The sequence below is a fragment of the Pholis gunnellus genome (assembly GCF_910591455.1).
Source record: "Pholis gunnellus genome assembly, chromosome: 7".
Classification (NCBI taxonomy): Eukaryota; Metazoa; Chordata; class Actinopteri; order Perciformes; family Pholidae; genus Pholis; species Pholis gunnellus.
The window spans coordinates 15,040,234-15,059,561 of record NC_136533.1 but is presented as its reverse complement, the minus strand read 5'-3'; the positions used below and the strand labels follow the sequence as shown (position 1 = coordinate 15,059,561).

The 19,328-nt window shown below is 45.0% G+C and overlaps 2 protein-coding genes across 2 annotated transcripts; one reads left to right on the top strand and one right to left on the bottom strand.

The window, feature by feature from the left end:
* The first annotated feature begins 727 nt into the window (after positions 1-727).
* Positions 728-6,150, top strand: nudt7 (nudix (nucleoside diphosphate linked moiety X)-type motif 7). Its single transcript, XM_079163199.1, has 3 exons — positions 728-891; positions 976-1,134; positions 1,224-6,150. Exons 1-3 carry the CDS (start codon positions 736-738, stop codon positions 1,575-1,577), a joined length of 669 nt encoding a protein of 222 aa, XP_079019325.1. The 5' UTR covers positions 728-735; the 3' UTR covers positions 1,578-6,150.
* Positions 6,143-19,243, bottom strand: nfat5a (nuclear factor of activated T cells 5a; the record flags this gene model as incomplete). The annotated part of the gene is given in 13 exon segments (XM_079163521.1): positions 6,143-6,172; positions 6,176-6,549; positions 6,684-8,970; positions 9,058-9,239; positions 9,505-9,637; positions 9,755-9,807; positions 9,931-10,065; positions 10,336-10,508; positions 10,621-10,811; positions 11,502-11,685; positions 11,813-12,443; positions 14,746-14,874; positions 19,139-19,243. Coding segments are annotated over 13 exon segments (4,575 nt in total). The 5' UTR covers positions 19,212-19,243.
* Between the last annotated feature and the right edge of the window lie 85 nt (positions 19,244-19,328).

Below are 19,328 nucleotides of genomic sequence, written 5' to 3'. Positions count from 1 at the left end.
TAAAATGACTGACTTGGAATGTACTGTATGTTTTATTTCACATCTGACGTTTTCACCGAGGACCAGTATACAGCAATATAAATATCGTTCAATCTCTGAATCCTGTTTTTATCCACGTGATTCTCTTTGCGTTCCCATTTCATGACACGTTCGTTCATATTCATGAGAAGCACGGACACCGTGGTTGCATAACCACGGACGTCCTGACGGCTAACCGGCTAATTGTGGCTATCAAGGAAAGTCGTCGCATACAATGACGTCATCTTTATGGGTTTGTTGTGGTCGTGTCCATTATGGTCCAGAGTCTAGATTGTAAGCAATAAACTCTTGTAAGCCACGCTGCCCGGCGTCCTGTCTTAAGATCCTAAACCCAACCACTCGAGGTCGATGCTTAACTTTAACCGTCTCGTGGAGGTTTCCTAAATAGTGGGCAAAGATGCTTTTAAGATATTTCTGAGCCGTCTCTGTCGTAGGGTAGTTAACATGTTGTCGTTAAAGGTTGTCCTAGCCGTGGTATAAATGGTAAACGTGTTTACTTAACGTTAATAATAAAGGAAATCACTGGAGTAGCCGTTGACACTTAAGATGTGTTGTCCTCGTTGTGTAACGTTAACGTGTGCTACGGTTTCGTGCTGTACTCACACGTGACTACATAAGTTGGCTTCCAGTTTGGACTCCTAGTGTATATTAAGTTGAAGTATTTATTTTATTGTTGCTGTCCTTCACCTTTCCACCATGCATATTAAAGAGACGACGATAGCCACTTTAAAGCAGTTTGACATCGGAAACAAGCTCGCGTCTCTTCCGGTGCTGCCCAAAGCCTCGGTGCTCATCCCGCTGATGGTGAAGAACGGAGAGCTGTGCACCCTGATGACCCTGCGTTCACAAGAGGTGGGTGGAGTGGATGTCCATGGGTGGACTAAGCCGTCTCTTTAACCTAACGCCACTCTTACGTGTGTGTGTGTGTCTGCGCAGCTTCGGACCAGCGCTGGAGAGGTGTGTTTCCCTGGAGGGAAGAGAGACCCCGGAGACAGAGACGACGTGGACACCGCCCTGCGAGAGGCCGAGGAGGAGATCGGTCTACCGCCTGCTGATGTTCAGGTGGTCTGTAGGCTGGTCCCCATCATCAATAAGGTGGGACAGTACAAATGGTTCTCCCCTTTCATGGCATCAGCTGCTTTGGGTCCACCTCTTTACCCCCTCCCACCTTCATCTCCTAACAGAGTGGTCTGCTGGTGACCCCGGTGGTCGGCTTCATCGATGAGTCATTTTGTCCCAGTCCAAACCCGGCTGAGGTCAGCGCCGTGTTCACGGTCCCTCTGGACTTCTTCACCAGTGACAAGGACCACTACGCCACCCACGGTGCTGCTGGGATGATGGGGTTGCTGCACTCCTTTTATTTTGTGGACCCCGCCTCAGGAAGCCAGTATCACATCTGGGGCCTCACTGCCATCTTTGCCATCCTGGTCGCTGCCCTTGCTCTCCGGAGGACGCCTGAGTTTGATGTTGGTTTTGACCCCGAGGATCCGTTATCCTTCTTCCAACGGATTCTACATAGAAGAACTAGTAAACTATGACCAGCCGGTTTCCTGATGTATCTAATGCATTTGTGCCAATTCAAAAACACCTGCATTTATCAACATTTACAGCATTAATTGTGAGGATAAGAGTGCAACGTGTAACTTTACTTGAATGCATGATTTGCTTAAAAAGATTAATATAAAAACCTGTCAAGAGCTTTTTACAACTAGTGCATCTAAAAGAAAGCGGGACGATTAAAAGGAGCGAATCAAGACGTTTACATTTTTATTAATTCATTTAATGTAGCAGCAGGATTACAGATATAAACAGAAGAGTATACAAATGTCCAGACCAAGGCAAAGTACATGTCAATAATAGTTCAGATGTATGATAACACACTGGGGTTGACCTTCGTCCCGACCGCGGGGTCTTAAGGCCAGATACTAAAGCTCAAGCTACACAGAACGGATACAACAGAACCGTTGGAGAATGTGAAATAGAAAAAGCGAACGAGGAAAAAGTGAGCAAAACTGATTACACACAAGATTACAGCTCACACTATTGGCAATTAACAGTTAATTTATCATGGTTGCTCCTTTTTGATCAAGCGTTTCACAGCAACAATAGTAATGTTGACAAGCACATCAACACAAGAAAGCTCTCGAAAGAAAAAAAAAAAAACAATCTCCGCGGTCTCGTCCCTTTTACCTCTCACATGCACACGCGCACACGCACACACACATACGCACACACACACACAAATCTCAGGAGGCATGAAAAACGTTTTTCAACAGAAAGTAACAGACAAGTTGACAATTCACTTGTGAAGCTGCACAATATCATCTTGAGAGTACTTACTCCGATATCCTGGAATGGATTTCCAAAGAGAAAATGTTAAATTAAAGTACATATATCTGGATGGGTTATGCTTGTGTTTAGAAATCATAATTCACTGAAAAGTGTTCCGATGTTCAACAGTCCTCGTGAATAAAAAAGGAGCCGAATGACACGAAAAAGGGGACACCAGTAAACACAACGGAGTAACGGTTAAGTTATCAAGGCACACACAGTTCTGTTGAAAGCATCACAATTGAAGTTCAAGATACCCCTGCAGTATATTTCACATTTAAATATACACGGATATTCATCTACATGACTTAAAAGGACAAAACTGATATTTTGTAAAGATTTGTGTGCTATCTTCACCACCATTTAAATTAATGTTTCACATGTTTTGTCAGGTGGAAGTGGCTATTTGAAGAGTCAGACTGAGCATCCTGGAACTGCTCAAAAATGATACAACTGGACGTGAACAAAAAAACATGAAATTACACCACAATCCAAAACAAAAACAATCTGACAAATGTACAGTGATACAAATGACAGTTGGTGCCAATCCGCCCCACCCTCTCTGCCTCAAAATATATGTTCTCTAAAAAGTGTAATTGGTCCGATGTTAGATGTAGAGCGAGCTCTATGTCCACACCATGAGGTAACATTTACATTCATGAAACTGAAGTCACAGGTTGGCTTTCTGTGTTGGTATGGCTTTAAGAGGCATTACTGTTGGGCAACATCATGTGCTCTTAAACTCCCCAAGAGGAATGGAATGCTTGGAAACATCACTACTGCGCTCGAACCTGATCTACAGTCAATAAATGAGTCAAAGTGCCGTTTGAGATGCATGACATTTAAAAAAAAAAAAAAAAACACACACTCACACACAAAAGAAAAACCTAGCCCATTGTATTATGGTATACAGGTTGGGTAAAGTCAATGTTTAACCAGTTTAGAGTTAAGTTCCAACATATCTGCTTGATTGCAGTCACACACTTATAATAATCACAACAAACCTGCGCTTCACTTCAGGACGACAGACCAGCAATGATATTCTTTGCTACGAGCATGAACTAAAACGTTTAGTTTTACAAAAATACTCTATTTGTGATACATGGATACAAAATTCTAAAAAAGATAAGTTACTTTTAAAATGGATCACTAATAGCTGCAGGACAAAAATAGTATGAATATGAAAATGCAAACAAATGCATATGCGAGCAACACTATTCTAACATTTCAATTCTCAGAAATTGGCTCTTATTTTTTTTTTGATAATGCCAAATTGGCTACTGTTTGTAGATATGGAACGTACAGCAGTGTTATTTTACATGACAAAAAGTAAGAGTAATGTATCAAATTGGTGGAAATGTTACTGAGAGGTCAACTGATCCTTGAAACGAAGTACCTTTACATATCTTCTTTTTTTTATAAAACTTGTACTTAAAAACAACACGCTGACTTACTATCCACGTAAGAGCGGCATAACTTAAATGAGTAAGTACAAACGGGTAAACATTATGAGGGCATTTGCGAGGACAAGTATGAGACAAGATGGCGGCGATTTACAACAGGAGCTTTGGTATGCCTGGGTGCACTCCAGTCTGACCCCACAACAGCCAGCTCTCTGGACTCAACTGCTTCAAAACTGACGGTTTAGGTCAGTGCTATTGATAGAAGTACAAACTGTTATGCACTAGAAATACATCAGAAGTGCCCATTACTCCTGCACATCTTTCTTTCTTTTGAATTTTTAGGATGGCAAAGGCGTGACCCACCCTACCCCTGATGTTCTTAGACGAACCAATCTCCCTCCTCATGCCTAAACCCAACCAACAAGTGCAAGCCAATCAGAGACAGAGTAGGGCAGGTCATGACTTCACCTTCCTAGGGGAAAATGAAATTAAAATTTGGCCTCCTGCACATAGCACCGTAGATAGAACCAAAATGGCAGCCTCTATGTAACAGAGACTTCATTTACCAGTCAACCCCTGTTCACAACACAAGGGACGGTTACTGGAAGCCAACTTCACATGGCGCCGGCCAGCACGCGGTACCAACACTGAGACGAAAACTAAAATGTCTAACACAACACAAGGTGAAACAGTCTCAAGTGACAGTAACAGTAAATAGTACAAATAGAAACACGATGACAATTCCTTCATTTCAATGCACAGGCTAAATGAATCAATGAATATTTTGGGTGTTTTGTCAGTGCGAGAAACACAAAGGCCTACTTACCACTCCAACACTGACAAATGACAATGCTTTTGTGGGAATGGCTGTTTGTTTAAACAGACTTGACTGGACCACTGAGACTGAATACAAAGAGGAATTCAACAGTGAGTAGACATTCTATACAAAGTTGTCCTAAACCTCAGAAGTATTCAGACATGACAAAATGTTAAAATGCTCGGTAAAGATGTATTTACCTTTGACAAAAGGTAACTGCTGTGTGTTATTTCGGTTTTTTAACTGGACGTTTTCCAAGTACAAACTCAGCTGGGTCAGAAGGGAGCTGTGGACAGATATAAGGATTAGCTAGAGGTTATAAAGTGCTTGAGATAAAATGTTTATAAAAACCACACAACACTCCATTTTCACTAGTGGAAAGTTTCTTTCTATCCACATTAAAGTGGTAGAGGGTTACCAACTTCTTCAAAACAAAACAAAAGATACACACATTATATCGTTGAACGCTTCTTAACATTTTCACCAAGAAAGCTTCTACAAGCCCAGTAATGAGGCCTTAACCTATGAAACCACTGGGAGGGGCCAAATCAAAAGGCAAGTCACATTATGCACACGAGGGGGAATCTCATTTGTGAGTGTTTAATAGTCCCTCCTCTCTCTGCACATGGGGGGGAAACCCCCTGCAAACACCAGCATGACTCCATACTCATTCTGGTGTGCGATGTCTTCTTTTTTTTTTTTTTTTGGAGTTGATCATTGTTTGAACACTCCCCATAGAGTCTGCACAGGTTCACACTGATACATGATTGAGGCAAAACATTCTACAAATGTACTTAATTTAACAGTCATTACTCTTAGAGTAGATTTTAGTCGAAATGGTTGACGAATGCACATCCCACGTCAAAAAGTTTAAACTGAGTGGGGACATTATTCAATCCCTGCTTCTATGCCAGGTAACACGTCACACAGACTTCCTCTCAGAGTGAAGTGAAGGCGTGGAGTTTTACACACTCACTAAATAAGATTCCGCCTTTAATCGGACACTTATGTGCAACCTGATATTCACTCCTGGCTGTTTTATCTACTCTGCCTGCTCTTACAGACTCAACTCCATCACATTACATTTCCCATTTCCTTGTCGCTGACATTCTGTGTCCCTTTCCAGTTTTTCCACCAAACCTGGCAGTTTTTATTTAGTTTTTTTATCATCATCATCATCATCTCTTAGGTTCACATTATTAAAACACTCACAATAAAACACTGCATTTCTGAGACTGATGGATAAAGCAGTTATTACAGGCCTCTCTGATCCTGCAAGAGGGGTAATAACAAAGGCGGATTCTTCAATTCAAGGACAATGGGTGTATGAAGGCTATAATTAATTATAAATATTCCATAAAAACAGGGAGTTACATGAGCTCATAATTTGGGTTTTTAGGTAAAAGGGGCATTTAAATCTTACATATTTAAAAGTTTTGTGGCGTCGACACAAAACACCGCACGCCACCGTTCTGTTTGTCGATGTACGGATGTTAAACTCTCGGCTACATATCACTCACTCTCCTTAGTGCCCACATGGTCCAATCACTATTCATCGCTTCTGTAGACTCTCCAGTAGGTCCTAAATTTTATCCATGTTGGACGACGCAGATATCGATGCCTGCAATTGATTCTGTAAGCTGTTCTGCATCTGCGTCTGTAGATTGGTCTGCATTGGAGTTGGCAGGCTTGTTTCTATGGTTGCCTGTAAACTGGACTGCAGAGCCGTCTGTGTGTTTGCCTGCATTGCATTCTGCAGGCTGGTCTGCAAGGCGTTCTCTAAGCTGGACTGCATTTGTGCCTGAAGGGTGTTCTGTAAGCTGCTGTGCATGGCGGCTGGCATTGTGGAGGCAGCTTGGGCCATGGGCTGGTCCAACAGAGGCTGCATGTGACTGGAGTTCTGGGGCTGGCCCTGAACTGGCAGGGCGGGTCCAGAGGAACTGAGCAGCTGGGGGGAGTCTGGGAGGAAGAGAAAAGGAAAATATTCACTATTATCAAACAGCAGGTAAAGGCATTGCCAAAACAAATCAACACACTTAGTCAACTCTTATTCTCTGTACTTCAGAAGGTGGAGAAGACCAAAATCATCTTACCATTCTGGATGCCAAACACAAACAGATTGGCCTGCCCTTGTGGGGCCACATTCCCACCCACAGTTGTCTGGAACAGCTGCTCCGGGGGCTGCTGGCCAGGGTTGGCTACCACACTCACACCCCCCTGTACCACAAAGATGGTCGTGCCAGGGGCTGGAGCCTGGTTGTTCAGCTCCTGTGAGCCAATAGTGCTCTGCAGGCTGGACAGCGATGTCTGCGGCAAGAACAGCTCCACAGGTTGAGAGCTCTGGACGCTGATGGAACTTGGGCCCACTTGCATTGGCTGCTGTTCCTGGAACAGGCTCTGCTGTTGGTTCTCAGTGGATGTGGAGCTGCTGCCTGACGAGCTCTGGTCTTGGAAGGACATGGGCTCTGCTGGGTCTGGCTGTTGGATTCCAACGCCAATGCTCCCCATAGGTGAAGGGCCTTGGGTCTGGGTGCTGAAGAGAATAGTTGGGGGAATAGCCTGGGGGTTAAGATCGGTGGTGCACAGGAGGAGGCCTGTCTGTTGGGGTTGGGAAAGCTGGCTCTGGGGGACAGGGCTAACCTGGGAGTGGTTTGGGATACTTTGGAACAAGGAGCTCTGCTGGCCCATTGGAAGCTGTGGTGGCTGCTGTTGGTTCTGCTGCGGAGACTGCTGCTGCTCCATGGGGGTGCTCTGTTGCTGCATTTGGGAAAGCTGAGTTTGGGGTTGGTTCTGAAACATTGCAACAGACTGGGGCTGACCGTTAGAAGTCTCCATCGAGGAGATGAATGCCAGCTGCTGTTGCTGTTGTTGGGGCTGAGGGTTTGGGGACAGGTACAGGGTTGACCCTGGAGGCTGCTGCTCGGAGTTCAGACTGCCACTAGTCAGAACAGTCAGCGTATTCTGGAGCAGGGCCGCCTGGACCTGCTGTTGGGAGCCCTGGGTCTCAGCCAGGGGCCTGGGCGACTGAAACAGCTGCTGTGGGGGAGATGTGTGGGATGGAGGCTGTGTTGGGAAGCTGGTCTGAATGGTGAGCAGCTCTCCGGCCTGTTGAATGAGGGACACTGGCTGCTGTACTTGGGGGGACGAGTGGATCTGGGGTTGAAGCAACTCAGCCTGAAGGTGCTGCTGTAAATTCTCCAACACCTGCTGCTCTTGTAGTTGTTGCAAGTTGCTCAATGCTTGATTTTGCTGCTGTTGTTGTTGCTGCTGCTGCTGCTGTTGTAGCTGATGTTGTTGTAAATTGTTAAGTATTTGATTTTGTTGTTGCTGATCCGGAAGTTGGATGTTGCTAAGGACTTGTTGTGTCTGACTTTGTTGCAACTGTTGTTGTTGAATATTCTCTATGATTTGCTGCTGCTGCTGGTCTTGTGGCTGTAATATAAGTTGCTGTTGGATTTGCATGTTGCCAAGAACTTGCTGCTGCTGTTGTTGCTGTATGTGTTGCTGCTGAAGGTTACCAAGGATTTGATGTTGTTGCTGCAGTTGTTGATGCTGTTGAAACTGTTGTTGTATCTGCTGCTGCTGTTGCATCTGTTGTTGCTGTTGCATCTGCTGTTGCTGTTGTATCTGCTGTTGCTGTTGTATCTGCTGTTGCTGTTGTATCTGTTGATGCTGTTGTATCTGTTGTTGCTGTTGATGCTGTTGTATCTGTTGTTGTTGCTGTTGATGCTGTTGTATCTGATGTTGCTGTATCTGGTGTTGTTGTTGTATCTGTAGCTGTCGCTGTGTTGATAGTGAATTATCTGTGGTTCCCAATCTAAGGCTGTTCATGTTCTCCTGGACATGCTGTTGAAGGGAGTCTGCAGAGGGGGTGGGGCTGTACAGCACAGAGTTGAGCTGCTGCTGGGCTACAGCCGCCTCAAACACCTGCTGGAGCGTGGTGTTGCCTCCAGCCTGGAGCTCCCTCACTGCCCTCTCCAGCTGGGCCACCTCTTCCTGGGGGAACAGGGGAACCTGTGACTGTTGGGGCTGAGAGGGAGTCGCTATCTGGGGCATGGCCACTACTACCACCCCTCCACTATTATTGGAACTCTCAGGAGCTATGCTGTCCTGAGGATCTCGGAGGAACTGCTGGGGGACTTCTGCTGTCACGGGGGGGATTGTAGTATCGCCCGGCACTGGAAAGGAGGCCGTGGGGGCTATGTCCTGCTTTTGTATGGTGCTGAGAGACTCTAGGCTGGGGAAGACAGGGGGCGCCTGGGAAAGCTCCACGTCTTCAGGTTGGAGGGGCATTGGGCTCTGAAAGGACTCTCCACCGGGGTGAGGACCAGAGCTGAGCTCCAGTGTCTGCTGCACCGTGACAAGAGGGTCAGGGGATGGCTAAGGGAGGAAGCAAAGATGTTACAAACTGCATTTCTGAAGAAGATGTTTTGATTCCACTTCTTTTGAGAACGAATGGTCTCTTACCTTAAAGACATCCGTGCACGGTGGATTACTAGACACTTCCATCGGTGTGTCCTCTTGCCGTTTGGAAGGCGGAGCAGAGCTGTCAGTTTGCTCAGATGATAAAGATTTGATCTGGCCATCAAATAGACACGTCTTGACCAGGGAGGGCCCCTCTGTTTTTACTGTCTTTTTTGATTCGTCAGCTGTGTGTGAGAGAGTAAACACAGGATAGCTGTAAGTCTGTGAGGAGACCAAGCCCTTACAATGATGTCGTGTGATTTAAGCTTCTCTGAAAAGTCAATGAAGATTTCTGGCATTTCAGCAATACAGACAGCTTTCGTGCTAACGCATCTGCTGGAACTGGAACTGATTTATACAACCAATACAAGTAGCATTTTCCCTCACATAATGATATGGTAACAGTATCTTAAAAATGGGAGCAGCATACACTTCCGCAGGAGGCTGTACCTGAGTCTGGAGTATAGATGAAGGGCTGGGGATCATGTGATCTACCAGCATTGGTCATTACGAAGATTCCCACAGAAACAGGAGAAGTGACTGACTGGTTGTGGAACGGCGGGACTGTCACTATCAAATGGTTCTGGAAAACATTAGAGATCCAAAAGTCCAAATTCAGTAAAGTCCCATGGAGAGCATGGTCAGTGAAAGCAGGCAGGTTTGATACTGCAGCAGCTTACAATTATTCAGCTGCATTTACCTGATGGAAAAGGTCCATGTCAATCTTTGCCTCAGCCTGCCAGGAATTATCATCTGCAAATAAAACAAATTATTTTTCTTCTTCTTTCATCAGAGGTTTACATGCAGAGAAACCATATCCACACAACTCACACTGAGACAAAGACAACACTGACGACACCAAGCGGGCTACAGCACCTGCAATATTCTCCTGAAAAATAACTTTGGTTCCTTTGAGGAAGTTCTTTCCGATGAGAAAAACTTCCTCTCCTCCTCTCACTGAGCCGCTGTGAAGACTCTTCTTCAGGATCTCTGGAACTCCTGCTGGCTGGGCTGGAGAAGGACACAACAGTCAATGAATCGACACTCACACGACATCTGGGCTAGTGTTTGCCAGAAGGCATGTGGAAGACTGAAACAGAAAGAAAGGAAGTTCTACAGTCGGATAAGACCAATGCTCTACGGCCATCACCCTTAATGCTATGCGTGACAACAGAAAAACACCACACATCACTGGAAACGCAGCCTCCCCCAGCATTTAGCCTCATGAAGCCTGGTAGTGGCTGTGTTTGCAGCTTAAGACGGATGTTTACAACTACTCACTGCAGAGGATGGGCGATGAGGCGACCTGTAGAGTGAGCACTGATCCATCAGGTTGGGGGATGTTGACTCTGAAGGCCAGCCTGGCCCGTGTGCTCTTCTTCTTGGACCCTGCCACACCAATACGGGCCTCCACATCTGCATTACGCAGCTTCAAAATTCCTACACGGTCCACCCTGTAGAAACAGCCAAGGATGAGGAAAACATGACACTCTGAGAACGTCTTAAACATCCACACGGTGTGAGTATAAACGGGTAGCGATTATCCTAAAAGAAATAAGCCCTTACGCGAGTGCCATGTCACTGCTGGGCTCCAGAGGAATCTCAATGACAGTGGTGCCCTCTATGTCCACCTCCTTGCAGGCAGTGGTGTTGCGTCCCGTCACTCTGCACGCCTGGTAGAAGCCGTGAGGCTTCACTCTGCCTGCATCATTTGCAACAAACACCTGCAGCACAACTGGTTCACTCACACCTTCCAACTGGGGACAGACACAAAAAAAGGAATTGTGTGTTAATAAGTTGAATTGACCCTCACTAATAATAGAAAGCATACGGCCATTAAAGAATGAAGTGGTTTTAAACCCAAGAAAGTCAGATCTTCTTTCTCTTTGGATCTCAAAAAAGTAAACAAGGGAAACACACTGCATACAGTGGAAGAAATGTTCTATTATATCACAAAAGATGAACATTAGTTTGTTCAAAGATAAAACTTCTAACATCTTTACATGTACGCCAATAAATGTCAGGGTCGTTGAATTGAGTGAGTCGTACTTCACACATAAGCAGCTGGGAGCTGTTAAACAGAAGTGCTCATTTTCACTTCCCTGTGCAGACTTATCAGTACAAGATAAAGTTACGATAGGATGATCTAGTTTCCAATTCTTTGCCCTTTGAACATTGGGTCCTGTTTTTTGATTTGTCAAAAAACCTTGACCCACACAGAAACCAGCAGGCTATCTATTGTAAAATAAAGCTTTTGAAGTAGCTAAAATGTGCAGATGGATGTTTAGTGGGTGAATGCTTCTGATGTGTCTCCACTGGCATGAGCGTTCTCTTGTGGAGCACAGTACTCCACACCAACAGTGTACTTTTGCCCGTATTCAGACACTTCGGTGGTATTATTTTTTTCCCCGTGTTCAAGAAGCAGCAGGTGGCCTTCTGTGTCAAACCTTGACAGTGGGGAATCCCTGCTGTGTGCGGTCTTTGACAGAACCTCTGCTGCCCTCTGTCAAGTAGCGAGCTCTGTGCTGGGTCTCTGGCTGCACCAGGATCTTTAGCTCTTTCCCATCACTCCTCTGGGGGTACTGAGTAGACAGTGACCCACCCTTCACTGCAGGTCCTGACTCAAGGGAGCTGCAGGGCAAAAAGAAATAAGAAAAATATCACATGATGACATTAATATGACTTCTGGAAATTAAAGGACATTTACTGTATTCCTACAGATGGATCGAGATGCTGCGTTGGATAAGGGTCACCCCACCTGGCTATGGGACTGTTCTTGTCTGTGCCCAGCTGGGATAGGACAAAGTGAGGGCCCTTGGCGCTGTCAGCATCAAACACATCCATGCTGTCCTCCGGAGGAGCAGGCTTGGGCCCAGGCCGTTGGCGAGGGGTGCGCTTCCGAGACTTGCGCGGCACCTCCGTGTTGTCGTTGTAGGAGACGGAGCTGATCAAGCTGAAGTTGGAGACGGAGTCATCAGCCCACATGCTGCTGCTGTGCTCGGAGTCTGGACCCGTTGGACCGGATACGGCAGGCTCGTCCTGGCTAGACATCTGGCTGTCGTCAAATAGGTCCTCGGGTGGCGGGGATATGCTCAACACAGGCCTCCGTTTTGATGGGGTGTTCTGAGGCTGCTGGGCTCCTAAACCTGACAACACTCCCGACCCTATGTCTCCTGTTGCAGTGTTTGCTCCACCGTTGCCTCTGCTGGGCGCAGATACAGCACCCTCCATAACTTGAATCTCTGACGCTCCAGCTCCATCCCCTCCCGTGGAGTGGAGATGCTGGGGACCCTTGAGATGGTCTGAGGACGAGGTAGAGGAGCCAGTGGATGAGACTCCCATGGCCAAGGATGAAGAGGCAGAGGGGCTGGAGGTGGAAGAGGTGGCATCTGTAGTAGCATATACAGACACATAAGTTAGTACAGATGCTCAGCACCGTGCAGGCTAGCAGTCCCATTCAAGCAGCTGAATTTGTGCATGATTTGTATTGATTTCCCCTCTTCCCAACTCTAATTTCAACAGACTGTTGTGGGTTATATACGCTCTCACTGTGCATGCGAGAGCCGTCAAGAATTGATCAAATGTTCTGAAGTTAAAGTTGAGAAGGGTACTATAGGTCCCACAATGTTTTGATTCCTACAAAACTTTTTCTCAATTAAAATCAACGTGACAAAACTGACATGCTTTGTTTACAAAAACAAAAGCAAGCTACAAATTGTTACATACACATTGCCAGAAAGAAACACAACAAAATCTGGTTCAAACTTTCTTTGTACAGCCAAATTTGCAAGCTGGTAATGTGGCACCAAATTAAATTTGCCAGGGTTATAGTACAGTTTGTGCAATGTGCATTCAGTAGTAAACAGTAGTTTGCGCATGCCAATTGGAAGATTTGGTTGGGACTGAGCGTAGCCATGGAGACAGAATAAACAAGCCTCTGACCTATGGAGCAGTGAACTGCAGACCATTTTATATGCAGACACTCCCTGCCTCAGAGGGAACTTCCTGCAATAAAAACGAGACAGCCAATGAGCAACAAGAGAGCTGATCATTCAAGATTCAACTTCTGTCAATCAGTAAATTGGATGAGTTTATATACTGAAGAAGGAGTAACTTCTGAAGTTGATCATTTATAGACATCTTGAAGCATGTGTGGTTAATAATGATCCGACGGACATTACAGTAGTCATGCTTTTGATCAGCACTGCTTAGGGCCAGCTGGGTCAGACAGGATAGTTAAAAAGGTAGCATTAACAAAAGCGCTCTCTCCAACACTGCTGACCGGTTCATTTGCTCTCTAGACGAAACTCAAGACGAGAGTCCCTCAGAGTTTAGCTGATGCTGGCTGCCCTGAACCATGATCCAAGATCAGACCGGATTCCTTTGGTTTGCTAAAGGAGATTTAAGGACAGTCCAATGCTTGCTAGGGGCAACTTCACGGTTTCATAAAAAGAGACAGAACCTTCAGAACTCCTGACAGTACCGACTGATCTGTAACACGGGAGTAGATGAATCGTTGAGCTGCAAAGACCTCAATAAATGATCCGATGACCTACGGATGTATGAGTGTGTAAAAGAGTATGTGTGAATGACAATGTGCATAGAGAGAGAATGTTTCTCTTTTTGCCACTCGTTGAAATATTTAACAACAAAGCGTATAAAACTATACTGAGACCATCTGAGAGATAGATATAGTTATGATATATAGATATAATGTCATAACATGAGGGATGTCTGAGATGACTGCTTAAGCCAAAAGGAACATATATGGATCAGCAGTATTGGTTGTACTGCATGCACCTGAATACAAGTTTTTTTTTTGAACTGCCTAAAAAGCAGAATGAAATGAAAGCATTTAGCACAAGCATCACATTGGAAACACAGTGCTGCTGAAACAATGAGTGAAATGAGAAAGAACAAGCCGTGTTAGCATGCCGTTAATGCACAGTCACCGTTACTCAGAGCTACGTTTTCCAGGAGAAGACGGTGTATGACTTGTATTACATCGAAGCCATTAAGATTCTAGCGTTACAGTCACTGCCACCAGCGAGGTACAGGTTAGTAAGATAACGGGAGTTTAGGAGCTGGACTAAAACTATACTCAGCTATTTTTACATTTCTAAAGTGAACTGGTAAAGAGCTGCAGGCACGTATTGCTGTTGCAGTTTTGAGTGAATATCAAAGCCCCAACATACAGACTCAAGGTAAGCGATGCCTCTTCCCATGACGCTGGTCCCCTAACACAGCCAACAGACTGCACTAACCAAAACAATGACAACAGGTTTCCACTAATTGGTGGTTCCTTTAATACAGCTTGAGAAGCCCAAAAATATATTCATATACAATTGAAGTCCAGCTGTTAAAATCCCCTTCAACTCTCTGCCCCCACCCCCCAATGGGAACCACCCTAACCTCATGGAAGTGAAATCTAATATGACCCGGCCTTGCTATGCCAGCAGTATTAAAGTACCAGTGCTGATATATATATATACACACACACACTATATTAGCTTTTTATAATCTCCAACAGTCACAAATATTGTCTCAGGAACTGGTGAAAGGGTGAAGTTGCCCCCAGACACTGATACAAGCCCATATGAATTTCTTCACCACCGCTATCTCCGGGAATAGTTTGGCAAGGGGAAACTGATCCCGGATCATGGTTTTCATGAACTGAGCAGGTAAGCTTACCTGAAGCCAAGGCTGCAGAGGGGAGAGGTCCCGCCTCTCCCCCACTCTTCTGGCTCATGGTGGGCGGGTCTGTCTGGGTGGACGACGGCTGGAGCTGGAGCTCTTTGGGGAGGAGGTCATATACCGACTCTGTCATAAAGGATGAGCGACAGAAGACAAATTAGGTTTTGGAAAAACAGAACTCAGATTATTCTTTATTACAGGACCAAACAGCTAGAAAAGATTATCCACTCTTCACGAGGAGAACTTTTCTCTGACTTCAGAAGTTCTGTTTTAAGCATAAGTATCTGCTTTTGCTATCACCAAGCGTACACAATTATGTACTTATGATTGGCCAAAAAACTGAACCCAGTGCAGAATTGCCTCAAGATGCAGTACCACTAATGACAGCCAGACACGGGCTCCAAAAATGTTCAGACTGTGCTGAACTCCATTCAGAAGGACCCAACAGAGAAAGCAATCCTTAAATGGGACGGAAAGCAAACCCGCGTTTCGCCATCAGTTATTCCTACATATACAAAAAAGAAAACACAGCTGTCAACACCAACACAACACAGGCTATCTTATGATGAACTAAATTAGCCTCCCATGAGCACGACGCCCAGAGACATTCCTTGATATTTGATGGCAATATGAATCCTCGTAGTGTATTACCAAACCACTCCAGCTACACTGGAATGAGCTGCACTCAATGGCAGATAAACACACGATTGGGTAGTTTGGTTGCTTAGAAACAGGGACCCATCAACACCCTGACATGGATATTTCAGCTGTGCATCGGCGGCACCCGGCATGTGTAGTAGTCATCTGATACTCAGCTATGACTTAGCACTGACAAGACACATGATCTGGCTCTTCTGTGACGATGCTGTTGAGGGAGTGACAACACAAAATCCCCACAGCTTACAACAAAGAGCCACACAGTGCTGTAGTTCACACAGACGGGACAAACGTAAAGCACTGAGATGGAGGCCAGCTCCATTCTTCATCCAGAGCTAATGGCTTTTATATAGAGCTGAACGGCATTAGCTTTTTTGGTGCCAACAAATTACATTTAAAAAAAAAACAACAACTCATCAGCAATGTTTCTTTCCAAATATAGAAAGAGTTGTGGTAGACTAACTCACAGACCTTGCTGTGAAGAGTGAAAGTAAAACATCACAGGGAACGGTCCCTCTAAACCAGTTAAACCATGACATTGTATTTGCACACACAGCAAAGTGTACACACATAGCTCCATCTGTGTCTGTTGTGCTTTGTTCATCTTGAGAAGAGAGTCTTTGTGCATGGATGCGTTACAGATTGACTGGCAACCCGACATGACCTCAGTCTTGACCGTTTCACACAGGAGACGTGTGCACGATGTGGGTTTCGCACTGAGTGCACGTTCAACCTGCCTGGAGCCCGTTCATATGCAACGAAGAGCTTTCGCTTATAAATACATGTCGTCACCATTCACAGACTCGCACCACATCTGCAGCAGTGAGTTATTAAAAGACGGAATTATATTATGGTGTAAATGGGGCATACATGTTAGTCACTAATCAAAGGTTTTTGCTCCACCTTCCTTCTTTCTGCATACATGATTTACCCCAAATGTAAATGAGCAGTCTGGATTTCATTCAGTGTTTTCAACTCACTCATGAGCCCGACTGGTCGGGGAGGGAACAGTAGGCAAAACAGTGTTTGTAGACAATGTGTGGAATTACATTAATGCAAAGCTCTATCCATCGACAGGAAAACATTTAACACCATCAAAGTCCCTTCATCTACCTTCTCTTGCTTTGTGGACAGAATCCGGTGCTTAACCCTGGGCAGCCACACATCCTTGCATTGTTAATTATCAAGAGAAAATATAAACGCTCGTCTTACTCATGAATCTCAGTTGTTCAGGGACTTTAGTGTTGGTCTCCATTTGCTTTTATAGAAGTCAGATGACATCTGTACAGTTTATGTGCAGAGCTCTAAAGGCTTGACCGAGTATGCCCAAAAAAGTAGGCTGCAACACACTAGCCTCCCAGGGGGCGGAATGATTTAAACATACACTTAGAACAATTAAACTACATCATCTCAAAGTTATGCACCGCTCACATTACACATGCCTTAAAGGTTTTGCCAAATGGCAAGGTCACCAGTCCATTTTTATTCTTTGCAGCTGGCTTGGGGCTAAGAGGAGGGGGGGGGGGGGGGGGTGACGGATGAATAGACAATACATGATGGCTCTGTTTTTGTTGCAAATGAAAAAAATATGCAGACCGAGAATGTGTCTCAGTGCCCAAAAATGGCTCCTTTAATTACACTCTTGAACTCATAACGATACGCTCAAGCCAGCGTGCAGACAACGAGCTACTCCCATTTTTCTATATTTACACCATTTCTGTTTACCTTGACACTGAGTTACACTGCCAATTAATGGCTATAGATACTCCATTCGGTTCTCCATGCGCCTGCTTATGTAGAGCCGATAAACCATATCAGTGGTTCCAGCTTAAGACATAAACCAATTAGTACTATGAACATCTAGTTTACATTTCCATAAAAGCTACACACGTAAATGCATGTCACACGTATGTTGATCTTTCTAAAAACACAAGCTTTGTGGTAGTCAACCTAGCCTGAGGGAACCACTGTGCTGGCTTACAAAAAACAAATAGACATGGATGCGTCGATAAAACTTATGAGGCAGCGTGCTTTGAAAGGATTATTTCCAGGGGGCACTTTCATTTCTTCTCATAGGTCTCAGGCGACTGACAGCAAATGGAGCCTAATGGATGAACGCACTGAAATGAATACACTCAGTTCAGACACAATTAAATAACAACAGAACAGAACATAAATGAAGTCAGATTTAACGTTTAACTGTTTATTAAAAGTGTGTTTATAATAGCTTGTTATAGTGTTTTGAACACTATATCATATACATATGTATGTTTTATAAAATATGTTATGTGAATATTTACTATATTATTATTTAGAGATCCAGGTTCGGGTCACTATTGAGGTTTCACTTTCACCTCATTTTTTCTGTCCCCCCCCTCTCTCTCTCTCCTACAGGCTGACATACATGAGGTCTCCCACGAGATAGTTGATGAGCACGTGTGCTACCTTGACCACTACACAAGCACACACCCAACTGCTGAGATATAAATACACAGCCATCATGTGAGACAGTGTGACCATATGGTAGGCTCAACTGAGCATGTCAGGGTCACATAGCAGTGCTTTCTGCTAGCTCATGAGCGCCCTATACATAGCAGCTAGACAGATGTGAGAACAGCAGGCCCGACAGCTGGAAGGTAAAGATTGTATTTGGTAGAAATGATATTTGTTAACCATCAAAATGTGGACAACATCTAAAAACATGTGGTCAAATAGCAGGAAACCCTGCTGTCCGTCAGTGTCCTATCATAATGTATAAATCTGTGAGTCTCAGTACAAAACAACAACAACACAGCATACAAGGCTGGCTCATGAATAAGCAATACCATGATAGATGCCAGTGTTGAGTGGCAGATTCACAGACAGTGTCCTTACACATGAAGTTGATACGCTTGGTAACAGAGGGGGAAACTAACCTGCAGACAAAGTGCTGCTGAAAGCCAGTACACATCCACCGGCCCAGCTGACAACACTGAGAGTTAACGGTCTAGCTCCTAATTGATGTCGCAACACCCTCCTAAAAATAAAACAAGAGTTGGCTGACATGTGTCCAGAACGTATTATAGATTCAATGTGTGGCCCCAGTGGCAGCACCCTCTCTGTCCTGTCAGGCCACTGGCATGTCCGGAGCTTTCATTCTGTCCGTGAAACCAGCGAATATGAGGGAGACAACTCTGGCTCACTTCCACACATGATGTTAAACCACAAGGGACTGTCACACAACGCCACCAAACAAGGAGGATACGCAAAAACCACATGCATGTACTACACATTCTCGCGATACACGCATGCAAACACACACCTCCGCAGAAGCCCACTATGACTTTTAGCACGTTAAACCAATGAACAATGTGGTGACTGGAAAGCGACCTCACGTAACTGTGGCTAGCAGATGGTACGAATGCTCGCCATCAGACGAGACCGCTAGTTAATGACACATCGTATCGTATCGATAGGATCTCACGTATCGCCGTTATATTTAGACGAGCAGCCTAACGTATCATCGTCCTCCACGCATGTGACACCGACAGCTAGCCAACCAGGTACACGCCAGTGCTCTGCCCAAATGCAGCTAACTAAGTGCTAGCTTGGTCGGCTAACAGCAGAAAAGAAGCTAACTACTGCTAGCTAGCAGCTTAACGGCAGCGACCAAGACATTCGTAATACTTCGAGGTGAACTAGGACAACCGGGTCGGTGTCCTAGTGATAACGTGCATTTAAGTAAAAATCTTACCTTTTGAGTATAGAGATTTAGGGGAATTGAGGTCGAGATCCGAGCTAAGGAGGGATATAAAATCAGAGGGCATCGCAGCGCTTCATCGAGGGGAGGGGAAGCGGACACTCTTTGGTAGAAACGAAGTCGGCAGCTCTTAATAAATATTGCGTTTTACAAGCGGAATGTTTTAATATACAGAGTATAACAT